The sequence below is a fragment of the Haliaeetus albicilla genome, chromosome 15 (genome assembly GCF_947461875.1).
Source record: "Haliaeetus albicilla chromosome 15, bHalAlb1.1, whole genome shotgun sequence".
In the NCBI taxonomy this organism is placed as follows: domain Eukaryota; kingdom Metazoa; phylum Chordata; class Aves; order Accipitriformes; family Accipitridae; genus Haliaeetus; species Haliaeetus albicilla.
The window spans coordinates 5,712,605-5,732,448 of NC_091497.1; the positions used below are offsets into that span (position 1 = coordinate 5,712,605).

General features: G+C 40.2%; 1 protein-coding gene across 4 annotated transcripts in view; it reads left to right on the plus strand.

Moving 5' to 3' along the window:
• NALCN (sodium leak channel, non-selective) overlaps window positions 1–19,844 on the plus strand; it is a 245,446-nt gene that overhangs the window by 124,175 nt on the left and 101,427 nt on the right. For all 4 annotated transcript variants that reach the window (XM_069802379.1, XM_069802380.1, XM_069802381.1 and 1 more), the window contains 3 exons: window positions 1,096–1,227; window positions 7,925–8,092; window positions 12,873–13,064. In XM_069802379.1, the coding sequence (XP_069658480.1) occupies window positions 1,096–1,227; window positions 7,925–8,092; window positions 12,873–13,064 (492 nt within the window). The remainder of the gene's footprint in view (window positions 1–1,095; window positions 1,228–7,924; window positions 8,093–12,872; window positions 13,065–19,844) is intronic.

Genomic DNA, 19,844 nt, shown 5'->3' on the forward strand with positions numbered 1-19,844 from the left:
TTGAGAAGAGGCTGAGTTCTTCTATATTTTGAGTTTTATTTTTCCTGAAATTTTATTAGGCACTTTTACATAGAAACTCAGTAGCAAATAAAAATGGTCTTTTCCAATGTGAACACAACTTAAATTTACACATAAACACAAGGAACCGTAATGGTGCATAACTTACTTATGTTGTGTTTGCAAATAAGCATTAAACATAAACTGCATTACTTGTGAAAGATTATAAAAAATACTGACATTAGGGACCATTCATTCAAAGATGGTTTAATGTAAAATAACACTACATTCTGCCTGTTTGACTCTAGCTTCTACTGGAACAGCTGTGGCTGGTCCAATGAGTGTAGTGGTTAAGTTTTCAGGTGAATCATAAGTCCGCGCTCTTTGTGTGGAAGCCTAGAAGTTAGTTCTTTGAACTCCTGGCATACCTCTTATCACTAATGTTTTGGCAACTCATGGATCTAAACTCCTGGCCAGTGCTGCGTGCCTCCACTTCTCTTTTCTCCTGTGGGACTGCAGCAGCAGTGACACAAAGCTTTAAGTGCACAGATACGTGAATTATTTGTGAAGTACTTCAAAGATCATTGGCCCAGATCTGCTTATCTACTATATGTAGATATGTTTTATACTTTTAGGCAGTAGTTTGACATCAGATGAATCCTGTATTACTTGTCTTTCTTGAGCACAAGCAATGCACAAGATAGAATTGATGTTACTTGTTCCTGAACAATAAGTCATTAAGATCTGCATGAATAAATCATAAGGAGTATCAACCAAGGGCAACTGAGTAAATAGAGGTACAGTTTATGCTTTAAAAACATACTAAAGTAATGGATGTCATATTAAATGATAAAACTTCAGTAAGAAGTCAAGTGGCAAATAAAAAACTGAAAAGTAAAAAAGAAAACAACTTGCACATATAAACCAGTCGAAGCAATATATTAGAATACATTTTAAAGAGTAATAAATTAGAATCATGTAAGGAAGTTTTATAAAAACATACTATTATAGCTGATTATGCTTTGACAGTGTAATAAAACTTTATAATGCATGTGGTTTAACTGATTTTGATGATAAAATTATCTTTTTCTTTTGCAGAAAATGATGAGGTCATCCGTGTTTCATATGTTCATACTAAGCATGGTGGCGGTAGATGTGATCGTTGCTGCTAGTAACTACTACAAAGGAGAAAATTTCAAGAGACAATACGATGAATTTTACCTAGCTGAGGTGAGTATGCTGAAATGACTATTGGGATATTTTTCAAGATAAGCTAAAGCAGAAAATGTGAATGTCAAGCACATTTTAGTATGTGATTTTTTTATTCCCTTAAGCGTTCCAAGAGTTCTTTGCTAACTTGTTCAAGTTCCTCTGTCTGACAATGGCTGACAGCCCTATCTTACAACCTTTTGAAAGGTAATTTCCTCAAACAAAATGTCAGTGGTAATGAGCTGAGGCTTAAGTATAACATCTGCAGGCAATGCATGGCTGCTGTCTTGCTATCTTTCTCTAGCAGGAGTGTAACATCCAGAAGAATTTAACTTTAAATGACAAAACACTGTTTTTAAAGAATATAGTACTTCTTCCTAAATCATCTTTATTCAACATATACTTAGCTGCAAGAAGGTCCTTAAGCATAACCAGAATAGTGTTGTAAATAGCCTGGCTTCAGCAACCTCAAGAGCACACTGCAAAAAAAAATATGTTTATCCAGTCATGAATTTGGTGAAGGGGGAGGCTGTGCTCCTGAACCAGTGAAGTGGAGGTAAAAAGTTTCTTTACAGGTGACATTCTGGCAGGGAGCATGCTTAAGTCGTTAGCTGATCAAGGATTTTACCGTAGAGCATGCACTAGAGATCCTAGAACCTTGCCTACATGTCTTTTTCGTACTATTTAATTCAGTTAATAAATAAATAAATAAATAAATGAAGTCTTTGGTACTAACATAGAGGCATGGCTTCAAATAGATGTTTGTTTTTCCTTAATCAAGAGTGAAGTCAGTATTGTTGCATTCTTTATTAAAAAATACGTACTTCCATGGGCACTGTGAATTGTCACTTTATCTGAGTATAAAGCTACCAGTGCTGAAATTCACTGAGATCGTTTCTCTGAAAGTGTTGATGGGGTTGCCTGGATTGGGCACATGTCTAGCTTTATGGTTACTGCAGTTTCCCTGGCTTCGATAATTACACTGTCCTTCTCTGGAGCCAGAAGGGACATTCTTAGGCTAGAGTGAATGACAGCAGTATATTCCTTGTGATTCCTCTGCCATTGGTATTGCCTTTTTGGCAACCAATATACCAATGGCAGAGGAATCACAAAAAGTTCAATGATTTGTACTCTTGTGGTTTTAAATATCTAAATACATTTGAGAGTCAGACTCAAGTGCCCAACTTTAAACCCTTTAGTCCATAACATTATGATGCTTTATGAATCTCCCTTTTTTTAAGGGAGGTTGAGTTGATACCCATTTTTTACTTTATCTTAGTTTTGGAATTTATATCTGAGCTCTTCAAATCTTATGAAGCTGAGTCTTCACCAGTTCTGGGACAAAAACTGAAAGCAAAGGAAACTTAAAGGTAGCATCAGAGTCCAAACCCTCAAAAAAGTGCAGATTGTAGAGACATCAGTGCTGCATCATGCTCTGTTGTCTCTCACACTGCTGGAGATAGCTGTAGTTTGCATGAACACTGAATAAATGTTGGCCCAGTCAACAATTACAAGAATAATTGTGAAATTTGTTATCCGTATTTTATCTCAAGTTCTAAGCATATTCAAAAAACGATATGAATGTGAAAGGGGATGATCCCGGGAATAAGATATCAGAATAAAACCAACAAATGCTGGATTCTCTTATGACACACCCCCCCCCAGATTTGGTGATAGAAGTGAAGACAGGGAAAGTCATTTTAATCTCTGCCACAGTTTAAACCTGGCAAGCAGCTCAGCCCCACCCAGCCACTCGCTCACTCTCCCCAGTAGGATGGGGAGAGAATTGGCAGGGTAAAAGCAGAAACAACCCAAGGGGTGAGATAAAGGCAGTTTAAGACGTAAAGCAAAAGCCACATGCACAAGCAAAGCAGAAGAAGGAATTCATTCCCCATTTCCCATGGGCAGGCAGGTGTTCAGCCATCTCCAGGACAGCAGGGCTCCATCACGCCTAACGGTGACTTGGGAAGACAAACGCCGTCACTCCGAACGTCCCCTCCTTCCTTCCTTCTTCCCCCAGCTTTATTTGCTGATCATGACATCATAAGGTGTGGGATATCCCTTGGGTCAGTTGGGGTCAGCTGTCCCAGCTGTGTCCCCTCCAGCTCCTTGTGCCCCCCCAGCCTGCTCGCTGCTGGGGTGGGGGGAGAAGCAGAAAAGGTCCTGGCTCTGTGTAAGCCCTGCTCAGCAACAGCTAAAACATCCCTGGGTTATCAACACTGTTGTCAGCACAAATCCAAAACAGCACCATACAAACTACGATGAAGAAAATTAACTCTATCCCAGCCAAAAACAGTACAATATCCTAGGCTGGGAAGAAATAATTAACTCAGCATTAAAGTCTGAGACCATGAACTTTTCGTGGTAGGCATTTTTGCTTTATGCCCAGGATACAGCAAGTGGAGCCTGGATTCTTAACAAAATAGCATTAATTCTATTTATATTCAAAATAGGAAACGCTGCATGTGCTATTTCTATTTTGGCGCTGAATATATAGTATAATTATGCTTTTATTAATCAGTGCTAGAAACACTCTCTTCAACATCTATTTCAAGTGTAGGGCTTGGGGTGGTTTTTTCCAACAGAAATACTTGCCAGTTTAATAATTCAAGATGAGTATGTCATGTAGAATGGTGTGTTATAACTGTGTCCTATAAGCAATGTCCAGTTTTCTTTAAAGATAAAGTTTTCTGTTCCTGCATAGCTTATTGATCTATTAGTGGGGAGGTTGTCAGAAAGCTAGTTTCTTTACATTCTGTCTGTTTACGTTTCTAAGTATATAAGGTAAATTATTCTGAAATAAAGAAAGGTATTTTGTTTATTTGTAAGGCATACTCTTTTGATGTCCATTTGTTGTTTTTCTTTTCTTTTTTTTATCTGTGATGCTTTTACTACAGACACTATAAAAATCAAACAAGAACAAACTCCTAGTATCTTATGGAAGGAGGTATAAAATATGGTATCAGAAGAGCAGAAGAGTAAAAAAATTCCTGGGAGAGAGAAGAAATTGATAAGCTGGTGTCAATTCCTACTCGGTTATTGTAAAACTTGTTCTTTGCAGCATAGGGCATACAAAGAAATTGTTTATAAGAGCCTCGAAGAGGCTGAATACTCAAACAATGCAGATTATTCCACAGTGGCTGGTTTGTTTCTTTGGTGAGGGAGACTGGTTGGAGCAGGATGCACTGCTCTTGCTCTGTATTTTCCATTAGACTAGGCTGCAGAAAGCTTTCCCTCCAGAGGGAGCTGACTTGATTGGGGATTCCTTTTGCTGCAGTAAATGGCCAGACAGACTACAGCAAACATCTCTGTTTTCTGATATGTTTTCCAGAAGTTGTCTTGGACAGTAGGAGCAGACATGTCTAATAAAATAGCTCACTTGGTCCATTCTATGGAGCACACATTGTAGTGGCCTAGAACTGTAGAAATATATCCACTTAAATTCAGGAGACAAATCTAAGTGAAGTTATTGAGACACCCAGTACCAAGAAAAAAAAAAGTTCTCTTGGTTCAAAAGAGAAGACAGACTCAAGAGAAAAAGAGGCAAAGGTTAGACAAGAAGATAAAAGATAGAAATGAATTCTAAACCCAGATCCCATTGGTTGCATACTTTTGTATACCCAATAGTAAATAAGAGTTTCTGACAAGCATTTCAACTTGTATACATCAGCCCTGCAAATTAAGCAAAACCAGAATTTTACAGGATGATTCAAAACCCCAGTGCAGTATCTGAGAACCTGGAAAGAGTAGAGCTTCAAACTCATTTTGGTAACTGTTATTGAGGATGTTGACTTTACCTGCTCAATACCTAGACAGAATAGTGATGGATGCTTGTTTTTATATGCAACTGCCACATTGTCTTCCATTAAAAGATGTTACAGACTAGAAGTCTTACTGGAGATGTGTGAGATTCCTACAAGTACTGCTTTAAAGGGTCTGAAAACCGGAATTCAAAACCAGGTGCTCCTATACACTTCCTCCTAGGTTCTTTTTGCAGTCTGTCCCCTTGCACTGCTGCCTTTGTGTAGCGTTTGCCCTTTCCCGGCTGAAGGAAAGATTGAGTGCTGCATCAAATCTGGTAGCAAGGGAAGTGCTGGAGGTCTGTGCCCTTAAACCTAGGGACCCCGCTGGGGAAAATTCTTGTCTTTCGCAACAGCTTGGTAACCTTTCAAGTAAGGCGCAGTTACAGGGAAAACTAGCTGGGTCTGTCACTGTTAGATGTTGGCTGATACTGAGCTCTGCCTCTGAAAAAAAATATGTTAAGGGGCTACTGGCAAAAGTTAATGTCGCTGAAGGTGACATTAATACCATAAAACGTCCGGGCGACTGAATGGGAGGTAGCCCTCAGAGAAGCAGCCAGCCCATTCCTGGTAGCTTCTCTTTGGCCTCCCCGAAGCAAAATTGGCAACCTGGTGAAGGGTGGCTGCTCATGTGTTCCACCTGCTTTTTCTCTGTTGGTCTGCTCTGGCTTCTTATGTGAATTTGCCTTTCCCCTGTCTCTACAGCAATGAAAGGAGTGATCTCAGTTTTTTAAAAGTCTACAAAATTTTATTACATTTCATACCTATCAAAAACTTCTAGTCAGATATTCTGAATCTTCTCCTGTAATTAATTACAAGGAAGGAAAAAAATACAAGCTCTGTCAGCAGGAAGACAGGTGTATAAATGTAATCAGATGTTATGCAAACCGTTTGATACATTTTTAAGTGCTAGTGGTTTGAATTCATTTGACAAGCATGTAAAATGCAAATGATCCCGCCCACACATTTTTAGAATAAATTAAAATACACTTAACATCGTATTTGTTAGTCTTGTCCTAATAGGAAGCCTATGTACTCCGAAGTATGTGTGTGTGTGTATTTAAATGGCATTGTTATTCCACCTGCTCTGAAGATGAATTCCAGCTGCTTTCTGCCCACTGTTACATTTTTTCTAATTCACCTCCCTTATTCTTTCGGGACTCAGGGTTTTTTCCTTTAAAAGTGAGCTTTCATTTTAAAATTTTTGATAAAACGTTTTCCTTGTGTTTCAGATAGAGATTTTCATGTAAAGGGGTAGTTTCTTCAAACTTGGCTCATTGTTCTCCTTGAGCTCTTTGAGCTACCAGAACAAGGGCTGAAAAACTGGCCAGATACATTCAAGAATATGAGCATGAAACTGTCCCTACACGGTTATGACCGAAATCACACAAATATTGCTTAGAAGTATTTCTTTCCTAATGTGAAGAAATTTTTTGAGTGCTATGAAGCATTTTGCCTTGGTTTAATCATTCAGAGGACGTTCGAAGCCTAATAACTATTTTGCATGCCTTGAGGAAGCCATATAATAGAGCTGGTAGCACTGCTCATAAACAGCTGTGTGGACTAGAGGAATAAACATTGGACATAAGCATCAGTGTTTAATTTCCATCTCCACTCCTGCTTGTGACAGTCCTGTACGCATAAAATATGTAAAATTTTATTTAGCTTTCTCACAAACCCCCTCTTTCATGTTGATAAATATATTTTTGATGGACTGGAGTTTAGATTTTAAATAAATGTAAGTACTTAAGGCAGCATCCCAGAGATTGTCACTGTCAGATTCAGGATTAAAATCTTAGTCTCTAACTTTGTCACCCCCGCCAAATCCAGTAAACCTTATGGCCCACAGTCAATTAATCTCTCCATCTTAAAAGACTAATAATACTTTTGCTCAAAGGAGGTTTGAGCTGTATTTTGTTAATATTTGCACAGCACTTTGAAAGTATTAGCTGTATATAGATGCCACCTAATGCTGTTTCAGTGTCTCTTTTAAGCCCCAAAGTGTGTAAAGAGAGGAAAATTGATGAGTCAAGGAAAAACATTTTTTCCATTGGCTTTCCTGGCTGTTGGGAAGTGAGGGAGAAAGTATCTCAGAGTATACACAGTGGTAAAATAAGAAGTATGTCTAGCCAGAAGGATTTTTGGTAGTGAGAGAAGTAAGAGAAAATAAATCCTGAAGATGTAAACCTATGCAAAATTGTCTCCCTTTTTTCAAGCTAAACATTGTGCATTTTAGTGCACAAATATTTCAAGAAAGGCCTCTGGAAGAATCCTACAGTCATCCAAAGCCTACAGGTAGATTTCTTCCCCTGTACTCTCTGCTTAACTTCTTTAACACCATTTCTTTTTAAAATTGTGAAAATTTACCGATTCTGGGCTGAGTTTGAATTTCCTATTCTTTTAATTTGTTCTAATGCTTAAGCCCCATCACCCCTTTTCTACCTGTTTTGGTTATCATATTACTGTGGATGTTTTAGAAAATTGAAATAGCAGTTTTCAAACAAGAAGCCTTTAAACTTTGGTTTGTTCCTTAGATCTCTTAAAATTCTTCAGACAGCTCATATGTGTTGCTTCACATTTTGGAAAAAAATCTCATCATTTTTTTCCTTTGTGTATACAAAGTGAAAGGTCAGCTGGATGGATTTATTTTTTCATGCTTTCGGAATTGTGGAATCTACATGTCTGTGTTGAGACTTCAGAAAATTTCATAAAATGTACATTTTAAGGAAGAATATGAGCCAATATGAGGAAATCTACTACTGCTTGTTTATTCTGTTTAGAGTATGAGTGGTTTTGTTAAATATTATGGAGACCTTTATTTGTGCCGTACAAAACCTTGATAGACATCATGACATAGAAACTTGTAATTTAACTCTAGTGTTTTGAATGCATCTTTCTTGTTTTATATATTCATCTAGGTTGCTTTTACAGTTCTGTTTGATTTGGAAGCTCTCCTGAAGATCTGGTGTTTGGGTTTCACGGGATACATCAGCTCATCTCTTCACAAGTTTGAGTTGCTGCTTGTAATTGGAACCACTCTTCATATTTATCCAGACCTCTATCACTCCCAGTTTACATATTTTCAGGTATGATCAGCTACTTTTACATTTTACTTTATATACCAATTAAAAACATTACCCATCAACTTTTCCCTCTCATTTACTTCCATTCTCAAGACTACTGATGTTCTCACAATATTGACTCATTTTGAGAATATCTTTGAAATAACAAATATGTCTGTTCTTAACTATGTTTATTGGGGGGATTTACAGAAATAGGATTCCTTCTAACTTTGCTGAAGGAGTCCTTTCTGTTTTCAGTAACTCCCATTTCTTATCTGAGCTACACTGTTCAGTACTTTCTGGATGAGTTTATTCACTGTCCTTCATTAAGCCTTGACCTTGCATACAGCTGTTTACAGCATCACCTTCCTGTAGTGTCCACCACGACTTTCCCAGCCTCTGTCCCTGAGGCCTCAGTACACTTGCTGTTGCTTCTCCAAATCTTCATCTCTGTGGCAGTCACATGCCTAACTAAGAGTCTCTGCTCCAGTTATTGTGGGTCTCCTGAGGTCATTTCTTCAGAATCACCATAGTGTTTGCTTTTATAGCTCTCCAACCATTCCTTATCTAGAGGGAGAGTGTGTTTATTGAGGCTCTTCGTACATTTTCACTTTGGGGAAGAGCAGGAAGGAAAGGCAAAGACTGATTAATTCAGACTTCTGATTCTTCCTCTGTCAGCCAGCCCAACCAATTCCCCATTCATCCTCCTTGAAGTGCTTAGGGTTGCTCCAGTTGTGGGAGAGAGTGCTGAGATTCATTATAATGTTTTATGTTCTACAGTGCTAAAGAAACAGATTTTCTAAAAAAAAAAGTTAAAGGATTTGTATCTGTCCATTATTCAGCAATGGATTGGCATGGTGAATAATTAATAATCAATAAAGGCAAATAATAAATCGTCAGACAGAGTCTTGTCAATAAATGTGATTAGCTACAGTGACACGTATTGTAATCAAGTAAGTACAATATGGGGCAAGCAGTCTTCCCAAGTGTGGGTTGAAATACGATGGCCTTTTCAGACTTCTGCAAATGCCATCCTGTATTTTTTCTAAATGGTTCTACAAACCTGCTCAAGAAAGCTTTCAGGATGACAAATTCTATTTTGCTTTCACCTGGTATCATTTGAAGGATTTTAGATGGTTATATCTTTGATTTTGCTGTCCAAATATATAAAATGTTGTTATTCAATGTGGCATGATATTTCTAACCTGCAAGAAAGGATCATCTGTGAGTGCCATTGCACTCTTGTGTCAAAACTACACAAGAAACCTGGCTGGGAGCTCTCAGTTAAAATGGTTAGCAGCTTAGTTAATAGTTGGTCCATACTTATTACAGCAGAGTCCACTTAGCTCTCGTGATTTCTTTCTAGGAATTTTAAGTATAAATTATGAACATGTTGGACTAAATGGGTAACATCATCACTAACTCATAGGATTGAAAGTATAATTAAAATGTAGCCAGATGTTGATAATAAAATAATAATTCTTTTCTTTTTAATGGATTTAATTGGTTTTGTGGGGCGGGGGTGGTGGTATTGTTTTTTTTTTAAATTGCTAGCTTTTATGACAGAAAATGTCGGGATGTGATTTTTTTCCCCAAAGTATATGAGACATACATTTTACAAGCAGAAACACCTGCTACACTGAAAGATTTGGGTTGTATTTTGCAATCCAAATCCCCTAAGAGGCAAATGACAGTAAGGTTGGAAAATACTTTACCTTTGATGTCAGCGTGTGAAGGAGGTATGCACCGTATTCCCCCACAATTAAGCTTCTGGGCAAGCTAGATAACACGTTTTCAAATCAGCCAAGGTCAAAAAGTCTTTTTCACATGGATACATCTTGACGTTAGCCAGATTTGCAGGCCTTTAGGTATTAATGATGACAGGTTTAATGTGTTGCTTGTCAGCCAACAAAACAGATTACTGAAAACAGAAGTCTTATTTGACACATTCCAGGATAGCAAGCAGAAATATCATTTGGCTTATCTAGTCATCCTTAGCATATATTACAGTCTGCATTATTCACTGGTCTTTATCATTACCTTTTGCCAACACGTCATTCACTCTTCACCACTTTGGCTATCGTCCACCCTCCCACCTATCTTTCTTGCATTCACTGTACATTCATTCAAAACACTTTGCAAAGCCTTCTGTGAAAGACTACAGCAAGCACCATTCCATGACTATAATCTGTAGAACACAAAATCAGTGGAGAAGTGACAGAATTTGCATATTGTTGCAGAGACCTGTAATGAACCGGCATAAAGGGGAGAGATTTAAACAGAATTTGACCTATACTGGAATGAAGAGGTGGTATTGTATTTGTGCTTGGGGAAAATATTGCTGAGTCATTTTCTGAATAAATTTCATCTCTTTTAGGAGATGCAGCCATTCCTTGTAACAAAGCTGTGGTTCCTCTTTTGTATTTTTCATTTTGATTTGGTTTTTAACATAATCTTATATTTAATCCAAATAGTGCACCTTCTACAGCTCTTAAATTTAATACAAGTTGCAATCCAATTACATAGAATGCATAAATGTTCATTAGAGTGTACTTTTGCTAGATTCAACTTGTCACCTAATGAAAATAAATGAAAAAAACAAGTAGTATCAATAAGATCAGTGTGTTGCTTAAAGGTCAATTAAAGTTCCCCAAAGGAAGGGGGGGGGAAAGTAAGGCAGATAATACAGTTTATGTAAACCACAACTCAGAATACCGACAAGCATGAAATCTTCACCCCACTGGGGTCAGTGCTGAAACTAGTATTGATGGGAACAGAGCTAACATTTACACTGCAAGTAGATCTTGTAAGTAAGAAGGCACCATGTTTAATGTTCATACTACTTGGAAATTTCACTCATCGCACTGTCTGTCACTGTCTTGGTAACCAGTTTCATGTACTCAGATTACATGTAATGTGATCACAGTACCGACGTGAAAGAAGGACTTTATCTCACCTTGTTCTAATGTTGTGAAAGTTAAGCTGTCTAGTGTAACCTCTGTATCTAGGACCCTTCTTAACTACTGAGGACAGTGAAGGCTCGTCCCATCTCACACAAGGGGTCTGGTATGTTTGGAATAAACTGTTCTTTTGAGTTGGCTTACTCTCTGTCTCTCTCCTTTGGCAGTAAAGCCTAGATGACTAGCATATTCTGTGTACCTGACAGATAGGTAGGGAGATGAGTTTCATGCAAAATGCAAAGGTTTACATTATTAGCAAGCTACAAGGTACAGTGAACTCCTGTGAACAACTTCTGTCAAACTTACTTTCTTGCCAAAAACAGCACAGTAATTGTATTTGACTTGTACATAAGGTCAGCCTATAATTGCACTGTAATTCCTACCTTTCAGTTTCAATATGATTCTTGTGGAAATAGAGGCTATGCCTTGGACTAGAGAGTCTTTTTCTTTCTAAGAACTGCAGAATCTTAGTTGCCCCATATGCTGCTGTCTGTTGTCTCCAGCAACTGCTGTTGCTGCCACTGCCTCTTGTTGACACTGATGTTCATGTCACTGTTTGTGCCACCATCAGTGGCATAAATAGGAGAACCAGAGCTGTCAGCAGCTTTTCCAAGGTAGACTCCGCAGTTAATGGGTCAGGAGTTCCACACACAATCACAGTTCTGCTGCCACTACTAATACTGAGAGGTGTCAAATAAGTGAAATATGTCAGGGGCACACAATTACGTTTCCTCTGATATTGAGAAATGCCACCCAAAATTTCCCTTATTGTATATAGTATGAAATAGCAAAATATGTTCATTACCAAACTTGCTAGGTTATATGGTACACAATGCCAAGCAATTTTGCCTTGGGTCACTGAAATGGAAGGATGACCTGTGGAAGAAGTGTTGGCAGTTCTTTATGTGAATATGTAACCTGGTGTAACAAATAACGTAGAATCATAGAAAAATCTAGGTTGGAAGTGGCCTTTCAAAGTCATCTCATCTAGCCTGCTGCTCAAAGCAGAGCTTTCTTCAAAGACTGTTCAGGACCCTGTCCATTTAGAATAAATACGAATTTTTAACAGTGATGATAATCAAACTGGAGCAATTTACCTAGCACTGCAGTAGATTCTCAGTTGCTAAATCTAGACTGATATATTTTGACCTCTGCCTGAAGCCATTCTTATGTTTGGTAACACACTGTAAACCTTCACTGGTCTGTAATTCCACACTACATTCAGATTTACTAACTGTGGTGTGTTTTGCCTATGTCTTTGTTCCCTTTGTTACGCCCAAAACAGCTTTACCCAACTGCATTTCTGTGATGATTCTTCGTGATTGGTGAGTTGATTATAGCCTTGAGGGCCTTCAGTATCCTCCCATGCCTGTACTCTCAAGACCTCTGCTGTCAAGATCTCCCATGCCTGTATGCCTTGATGCTCCATTTTATGAAAGGGTCATGGATAGCTCATTCTATGCAAAATTACAGCTTGTTATTACTATATATTAGAAAAAAAGAGATATGTAACAGTAAGCATTACACCACACAATCATAAAAAGCTAAGCAAAAGACAAAGTAGGTTAACAGTTACCTGGTCATTGGGTAACTGCTGCTGCTAGCTAAAACAAATCTCCAGGCAGGCCAAGATAAGTACAGACAAAACCTGACAGGTTCTAGGGCTTGTGTTCTTAACCTAACACACGAGTTGTGGTCTCTTACAAGCAGTGGCAACCTGATATTTACTGGGCTACAAGGCTGTAAGTCTCTTTTTGGCCTTGAAGTTTCTGATCCTGTGAGTAGTTGTTGATTAATGTGATAATCAAATAATTAATGCTGGTTTATTTTCTTTTTCTTTGCAGGTTCTTAGAGTAGTTCGGCTTATAAAGATTTCTCCTGCTTTGGAGGATTTTGTGTATAAGATATTTGGACCCGGGAAAAAACTTGGGAGTTTGGTGGTATTTACTGCCAGCCTTTTAATCGTCATGTCAGCAATCAGTTTACAGATGTTTTGCTTTGTGGAAGAACTGGATAGATTTACAACTTTTCCACGGGCAAGTATGAAAAACGTTGATTACTCGTTGCTTGTTATTATTTTCTTAACATTAATAAGACATTTTCTTACCACTGATGGTGGACTTTGCAGTGTTAGGTTAACAGTTGGACTCAATGATCTTAAAGGTCTTTTCCGGCCTAAATGATTCTATGATTCAATGATTCTATCATATTTGTTATTATATTAGTGTTCTTCCTTTCCTGAGAACCATGGAGCAGTTCATCTCCATATGTGTAGATAAACGAATTGTATTTTCTGGGTATAACAGTCTTCCTGTAGTCCTTCAGTAGCGAAATTTGTCTTTCTTTGGGTTAGGTGTTCTACTTCTGCTGTTGAGGGAATACAGAGAAATTTTATGTATGCACCCTGATGATAACACAACAAAGCATGTGGCTTAATGGTACTCTAGCATGTTACAGAAAGAGGATTCATGTGCGCAGTCGTGAATATTAGCCACAAAATTTATATAAAACATGTCTACACATGATTTATATATTCACGTTATAAAAGTGGTTGTTCTTGATTTGTACAGGAATGCTTGTTTTACACAGGGTTATGAAACCTGTCTGCATTGACAAAATAAGTGTTTGCCTTTTGGGTATAAATAATGGATATTTAGGGGCATTGCGTTAACTCAGAACAGAACATTGAAAATCAGTGGAAATTGGAGCTAACGTATTTATTGAAGCACACTGTTCTGAATGAAAATACTGCCATTTCTTTAATAATGGATTAGACTGAGTGTACATGGATTCGTTCCAGTGACAATTTATTTGTTTCTGTCATTCCAGCTTGGTTATCCAATGTATCTATTTTAGTGAAAGTGCATTGGCTGGAACAATTAAATAACAATGAATAAAGCAGCCTCAAGGGTCATGCATTTAGCAAATAAAATAGCTCGGCAACATTTTGTAATTATCAATCTGGACTTGATGTATGGGAAGTTCGCCATCAAATGTAAGACAAAACATACCTACCCACAGGGAATAATGTTACACCATGCTTTCTATTTTGGAAAACTTGCTTAGAAAAGCAGCCAGTAGGATCATTAAGAGTTCAGTATAATTCATTTTTTAAATGTTGAAAAAAACCAAGAAAAATATAATAAAACTTAAGCTTTTCTAATGAATTCAGGCCTCCATCTCTAAACTGGGTGATATTACCACCATGTGGTATGTCCAGCCTCCATGTATAATTTCTGAAAAAAACTTCCACCTGCAAGTTTTAAGTCACCATGGAATTTTTTTTTTAGAATTATTTTTATTATTTATGTAAAATGACAATAAAGTCCTCAATGAATTATTGTAGTATAATTAAAATAAGGCAGATTCACAACCACCTGCTTTCTTGGGCCCCCCTTCCCTCCAGGGCTGTATCCCATGGAACTCTACCAAGCAGAGCCCTGAAGGGGCCAAAGTCTGCTCTCCTCAAGTCCAGGGTAGCGAGCTTGCTGTGCACCCTCCTTGCTGCCCTAAGGGTCTCAGACTCCACCATTTCATGGTCACTGCAGCCAAGGCTGCCCTTGAGCTTCACAATCCCCACCAGCCCCTCCTTGTTGGTGAGAATAAGGTCCAGCATAGCCCACATAACAGAAGAGCAAACCTAAAATGGCCAGGACTGTTGCTGTGGACCTTTTCAGTTACAAATACAGAGAGGACAAGCACACTAACAAAGACGGTGACACTAGACGCTACATTTTGCGTTTGTACAATAAAGTGCTTTCTACACTGAAACGGGCAAAACCTAAAATGATTTTGAAACTGTAAGTGCTTTATAAGAAGGCACAGTATGGGTTTTGGAACAAGTAGACCTCCTCCTTTCGCTAATGCCTCTAAATTGCATGTTTTCACATGGTTTCCTGACAACAGTCAGTAGGCACAAGCTCAGTGTTGCCATGGCTACAAATTTCACCCTTCTTTTGGCCATTGCAACTTCCCAAATGGACTGGCTTTCTCTCTAATGCTAAGTATAAAAATACAGATGTTTGCTATACTGTTTTTAACCGATCCGCCATTTCTATTTTTGCACGTCTTCTTGGGCTGCGCATATTGAGCCATGAGAAGGACGGGGGGTGACTGGGCCCCCTGAGGAAGGAAGGGGACTGGGGGGAGCTGTTCAAGGGCATTGGCATAAGATGGCTGCTAAGAAATTTTACAATTCCCTGTACGGAAAACAAACCATGTTGTTAGTGTCTCTGACTTCCATGCCCTGGTTTCTCTTGGGGTTTGGGGCCATGTGATGACTACTCGGTGTATCAAGTTGCAAAGCTGGGAATACTGCTCTTCTTTTAAATGGGTCAACACAAGATGAAAGCCAGGCCCAACTGACCTCAGCAGCAAAAATCCCACTCTTCAGCAAAATCAGGACTTTGCTCCTAGCCTTGAAGTTGGAGAAAGCTCAAGTTGTGAAATGTTAGTTCAACCTAAGTATCATCCGTTAAAAAAGTTGAACAATGTAGTCTTAATTCTCTGGTGCAGTTCCAATCTCAGTGCCACTGCCACATTTTTACAGGATGGCTACTCTTCTCTCAGGCTGTTATTGAGCACTCATTACTATGTTAGGAGAAAAAGGTAAGTTTACACAGGCAGAACAGGTTGCAAGCATTTCACAGCACTGGCCTAAATCCTGTTAGCTTAATTTGCAGATTTAATCCCACTGAATGTAGGACTGCTTCCATGAATAAAGCCATTAGGATTTGGCCCATAATATTTTATGGACAAGTAGCAGTTACAAGTCGAGTACATTATAACTGTAAGTAGTAATTTGTGTGGCACCACCCCTGTAATAGTTGCACAAGATATGAGAACTGGCGCTTTGGCTCATAGATTCCACCGAACCTTTGCCAATCTTCCACTATAAATAAAAAGGTAGTTTGACTTCCATCATCAAAACAGCTAATTAAGTAATAGGGCATAAATACTCAAAGAAATTGACAGTCTTTTCTATAACACAAATTAATTCAGAAAATCACCATTTGCATAAATCTCTGTCTCATCTTCACAGATGTTGATTCTGTCAGCTAGTTGCATTTCAAATTAATTTTAAAATAAACAGTGGGAAGTATACCTTTCAGCTAAAAATAACTTGCTCCGAAGGAGATTGCTGGGTGCAAAGCACGTACTCATTGTTTACAGCCTTATTTTCTTAAAACTAACATTTTGTCAGATACTGGACTTTAATGTTATAATAAAATGTTTAAATTATATTGAAAGGCCATTTTATATAACGATATGCTTTATGGACAACTGGTTTAGCTTCGCCTCCCCCTCACGAAGGGAAGCCGAGAAGCGGTGCTGAGCACCGATGGGGTGGTTGTCTCCTTCACCCTCAAGCACCACTGGCAGCAATAAAGGAGGCTGAATTTCCACCTTGTTTCATACCTGCTCCTCTGGCGACAAAAGGTCTCTCCTAGCTAAAGATCCCAAATGTTTCTTCCTCTGCATATTCTGCAGGGCTAGATAACACTTGTTGGGGTTGGGTTTTTTTTTGCAGAACCCTCATCACGATTTTTTGTAAGGAAAGGAATCACTGATAAGAATTTGTAATTTTGCGCAGCTTAAGGAGTCTGCCTGCGTGGCTGTGAGGGGCACTAATTCGACAGGAGGATTGGGCCGCAGGTCAGCAGCCTGCTCGTTAATGCTGACGTTACTGGCAGGAACATAAAGTAAAGGGCACTGTGCAAATTCCAGCCCTCATGTTTGGGCTGCCCTAATACAGGCCACAGCAAAGATTTTAGCTGACAGAAAGAATTTACAGAAAGGTATTTGCGAGCAGTTTTCTCTGCTGCTTCCAGTTTATGCTAGCCTTTGTTCTCTGTGGGGTCTGTGTGTTCAAAGGAAAGGTTGGGGCATTACATTCGGTCAAGAAGTTGCTGATGTAGAAATTAAAGTCCTAAGCTGAACTTCATCTCCGAATGTGTGCAATTGCTCACTTGGATGCCTCAATCTGTTCCATGTACACCTTAGCTTCACTTCTTGTGAGTGATTTGGACTTGTAGGCTTAATCATCTCTGAAAATTTGATTAGTGTGATTTAATTCTGAAAAGCAACTGTAAAAATAGCTCTCAAACTCCTTGGTCTTAGCCTAACACTGTGTTTATGCTTCTGTCTGTTTTGGAGCGCCACAGACCATAGCAGCAATAAGAAACCGAGCTTGATTCTGGTGTGGGTTTTTTTGTCAGAGCCAGCAAGCAAACTTTTTACAAAGCCCTTAGCTGCTAAATGTTTGGGACCTCCCCCAACAGAGTAAAAATGCACAGTTCTTCCTCTGAACATGATCTAGAGGCAACACGATTATTTTGGGTTTGTGTGGCGGGGGTTTGGTAGCAGGTGAGGGTCAGCAGGGACGGCTCCTGCTGGAAGCTGCTGGAAGCTTCCCCGGCTGGGAGCCGGACCCGCCTCTGGGAGGACAGATTCCAGAGGGGAAACCTGCCAGGAGTCGGGGGATCGGGATGGGAGAGGAACCCCTGTGCAGATCCCGAGGGCAGGGAGGAAGGAGGGGATGCCCCTGCAGCCCGTGGGGAGACCAGGCGGCAGGCTGTGTGTCCCCAGCCCACGGAGGGGAGCGGGGGAGCAGACGCCTACCTGGAGCCTGGGGAGAGAGGAGCCCACGCCGGAGCAGGGGGTGGGTGCCCCCCAAGATGGCCGCCGCTCCCTGGGGAAGCCCGCGCTGGAGCAGGGGGTGGGTGCCCCCCAAGATGGCCGCCGCTCCCTGGGGAAGCCCGCACTGGGGCAGCCTGGGACTGAAGGACTGTGGCCTGCGGGAGGGACCTGTGCCGGGGCAGTTTGTGGAGGACTGTCTCCCATGGGAGAACACCCCACGGCGGAGCAGGGGCCGAGCGCGGAGTCCTCCTCCCCCTGAGGAGGAAGGAGCGGCAGAGACAAGGGGTGAGGAACCGACCCCAGCCCCCGTCCCCTGTTCCCCAGGGAGAGAGAACCGGGAGTGGGGCTGAGGCGGGAAGGAGGGAGGGCGGGGGGGAAGCTGCTCTCGGGTTGGGGTTTACTCCCCATTATCCTTGGTTTGATTCGATTGGTCACAAATTAAATTGATTTGGGGTTTTTTCCCCAAGTTCAGTGTGGTTTTTGCACTTGACCATAACTGGTGAGTGATCCCTCCCTGTCTTTGTCTGGACCCCTGAGCTTTTCTTTATATTTTCTCCTCTTCATCCCACTGGGGCCAGGGCAAGGGAGTGAGGAAGTGGCCACCTGGTGCTTTGTTACTGGCTGGGCTGAAACCACAACAATAATCCACTTTTTGTACTTTAAAATACGTACTAGTTATAATGGACAGAGGAGAAAAAGCTTTAGTCCTGGGATCCTCATCGGTGGTCAATGAAAGAGGGCCAGACACTGAGCTTAAGCACTGGCCTCCAGATACTGATACTGCTTAGTTGTTAACCACCATTCTAGCTTCCAGCGAGCTCTCCGAGGCAGTCCCTGGGCACAGGCAGGGCAATAGTTCTCTCCAACGGGGTACTCCAAAGAGGCAGTGCCTTTTATGCAGTGCCTTAGGTAACAAGATGCACCGGATTAGATTGTCCCTGCCCAACCCAGCCCTCCTACACCACCCCAGCCAGCTTTGCACTTGCAGGCCCTCCTTTCAAATTTTAAGCGTGTAGCATACACCCTTGATTTCATCATATAGAAACAGCGTGTGGCAAGCTATGCCACGTCCTTATTATTTCAGATGGTTGGAACTAGCTCCTTGTCACCAAATATTAATGATGTGTTATGGTCATAGGGACATCACATGGGGCCAGGGGGAGATGCAGGACCAAGTGCTGTATGTATACGCATGAACAGTCTGCTCTAGAGTAAATTGGCCTACACTGCAGGGTAGAAATCACAGGCTGGAGTGGGCACTCCTAAGGGTGTGGGTGTAACCTTAAGGGTCCTGTTTGCATTGGGAGAAACTACTTAGAGAAGACATTGTTTTGTTTGAAAAATTCTGCAAACTTGATAAGGAGCCCAAGCAAAGTACTTGCCTGTAGTTTATTTTAGTAATATATACTTGAAGTCTCCCCCCAAGTTAGTTTAGCTTTAAAAATGAATTAGAAGCCATTTTATTGCTTTTCAAGCACATAAGTTTATATATACATGTTTTCAGCTTTTCCAGCTTGCATCTGAGCTTAGGGTAAGTTGATGTGAAGGGCTCTCCAGGTACTGTTTTTTCATGGGTGTGACAAGGAGAGTCCTGTTCTTTTTGTGCCAAGTGTATTATTGTGTTAATCTGCTGTTGTTGGGGGTGTCAGGCACACTGAGCATAGACATAATGTACCTTTATCACTGTGTCAACATTCTGAATTCGAGGAATCCTACTATCTGGAAGCTGCATTGTTAATGTCTTCAGTTTCTAACACTTTTTTGTTATGTATTAAACTTCAGTAAGATATCAGCTTTGATCCTTGCTGACTGGAAAGAGAGTACTTTTGATGTCAGGCAAAAGCGAAAGAAACTTGTGCAACAGTTCGGCCTCTGAGAGATTTAAGACTATCAAGATCCACACTTCACTTTCATACCATAGTCAAACTTCTGTGGCTGAGGCAGAGCAGTGTCCTCAGTGTCTGTGTATGATGTACATGTCACGCTCACACATTGTTCATGTTGAGTTAGATTCTGGTCTGTGCTGTAGGCTCAAGTTGGGGTTTCAAAGGTCTAAGGCATCCATCTGGGTTCTAGGCTTATCTGGATTCATATATTCCTATCACCAAAGACAGTTGGTTGAAACGTTTCCATTATTCCCTCTATTTTGGACATGTATCCCTGGTCTGAAGGGATTT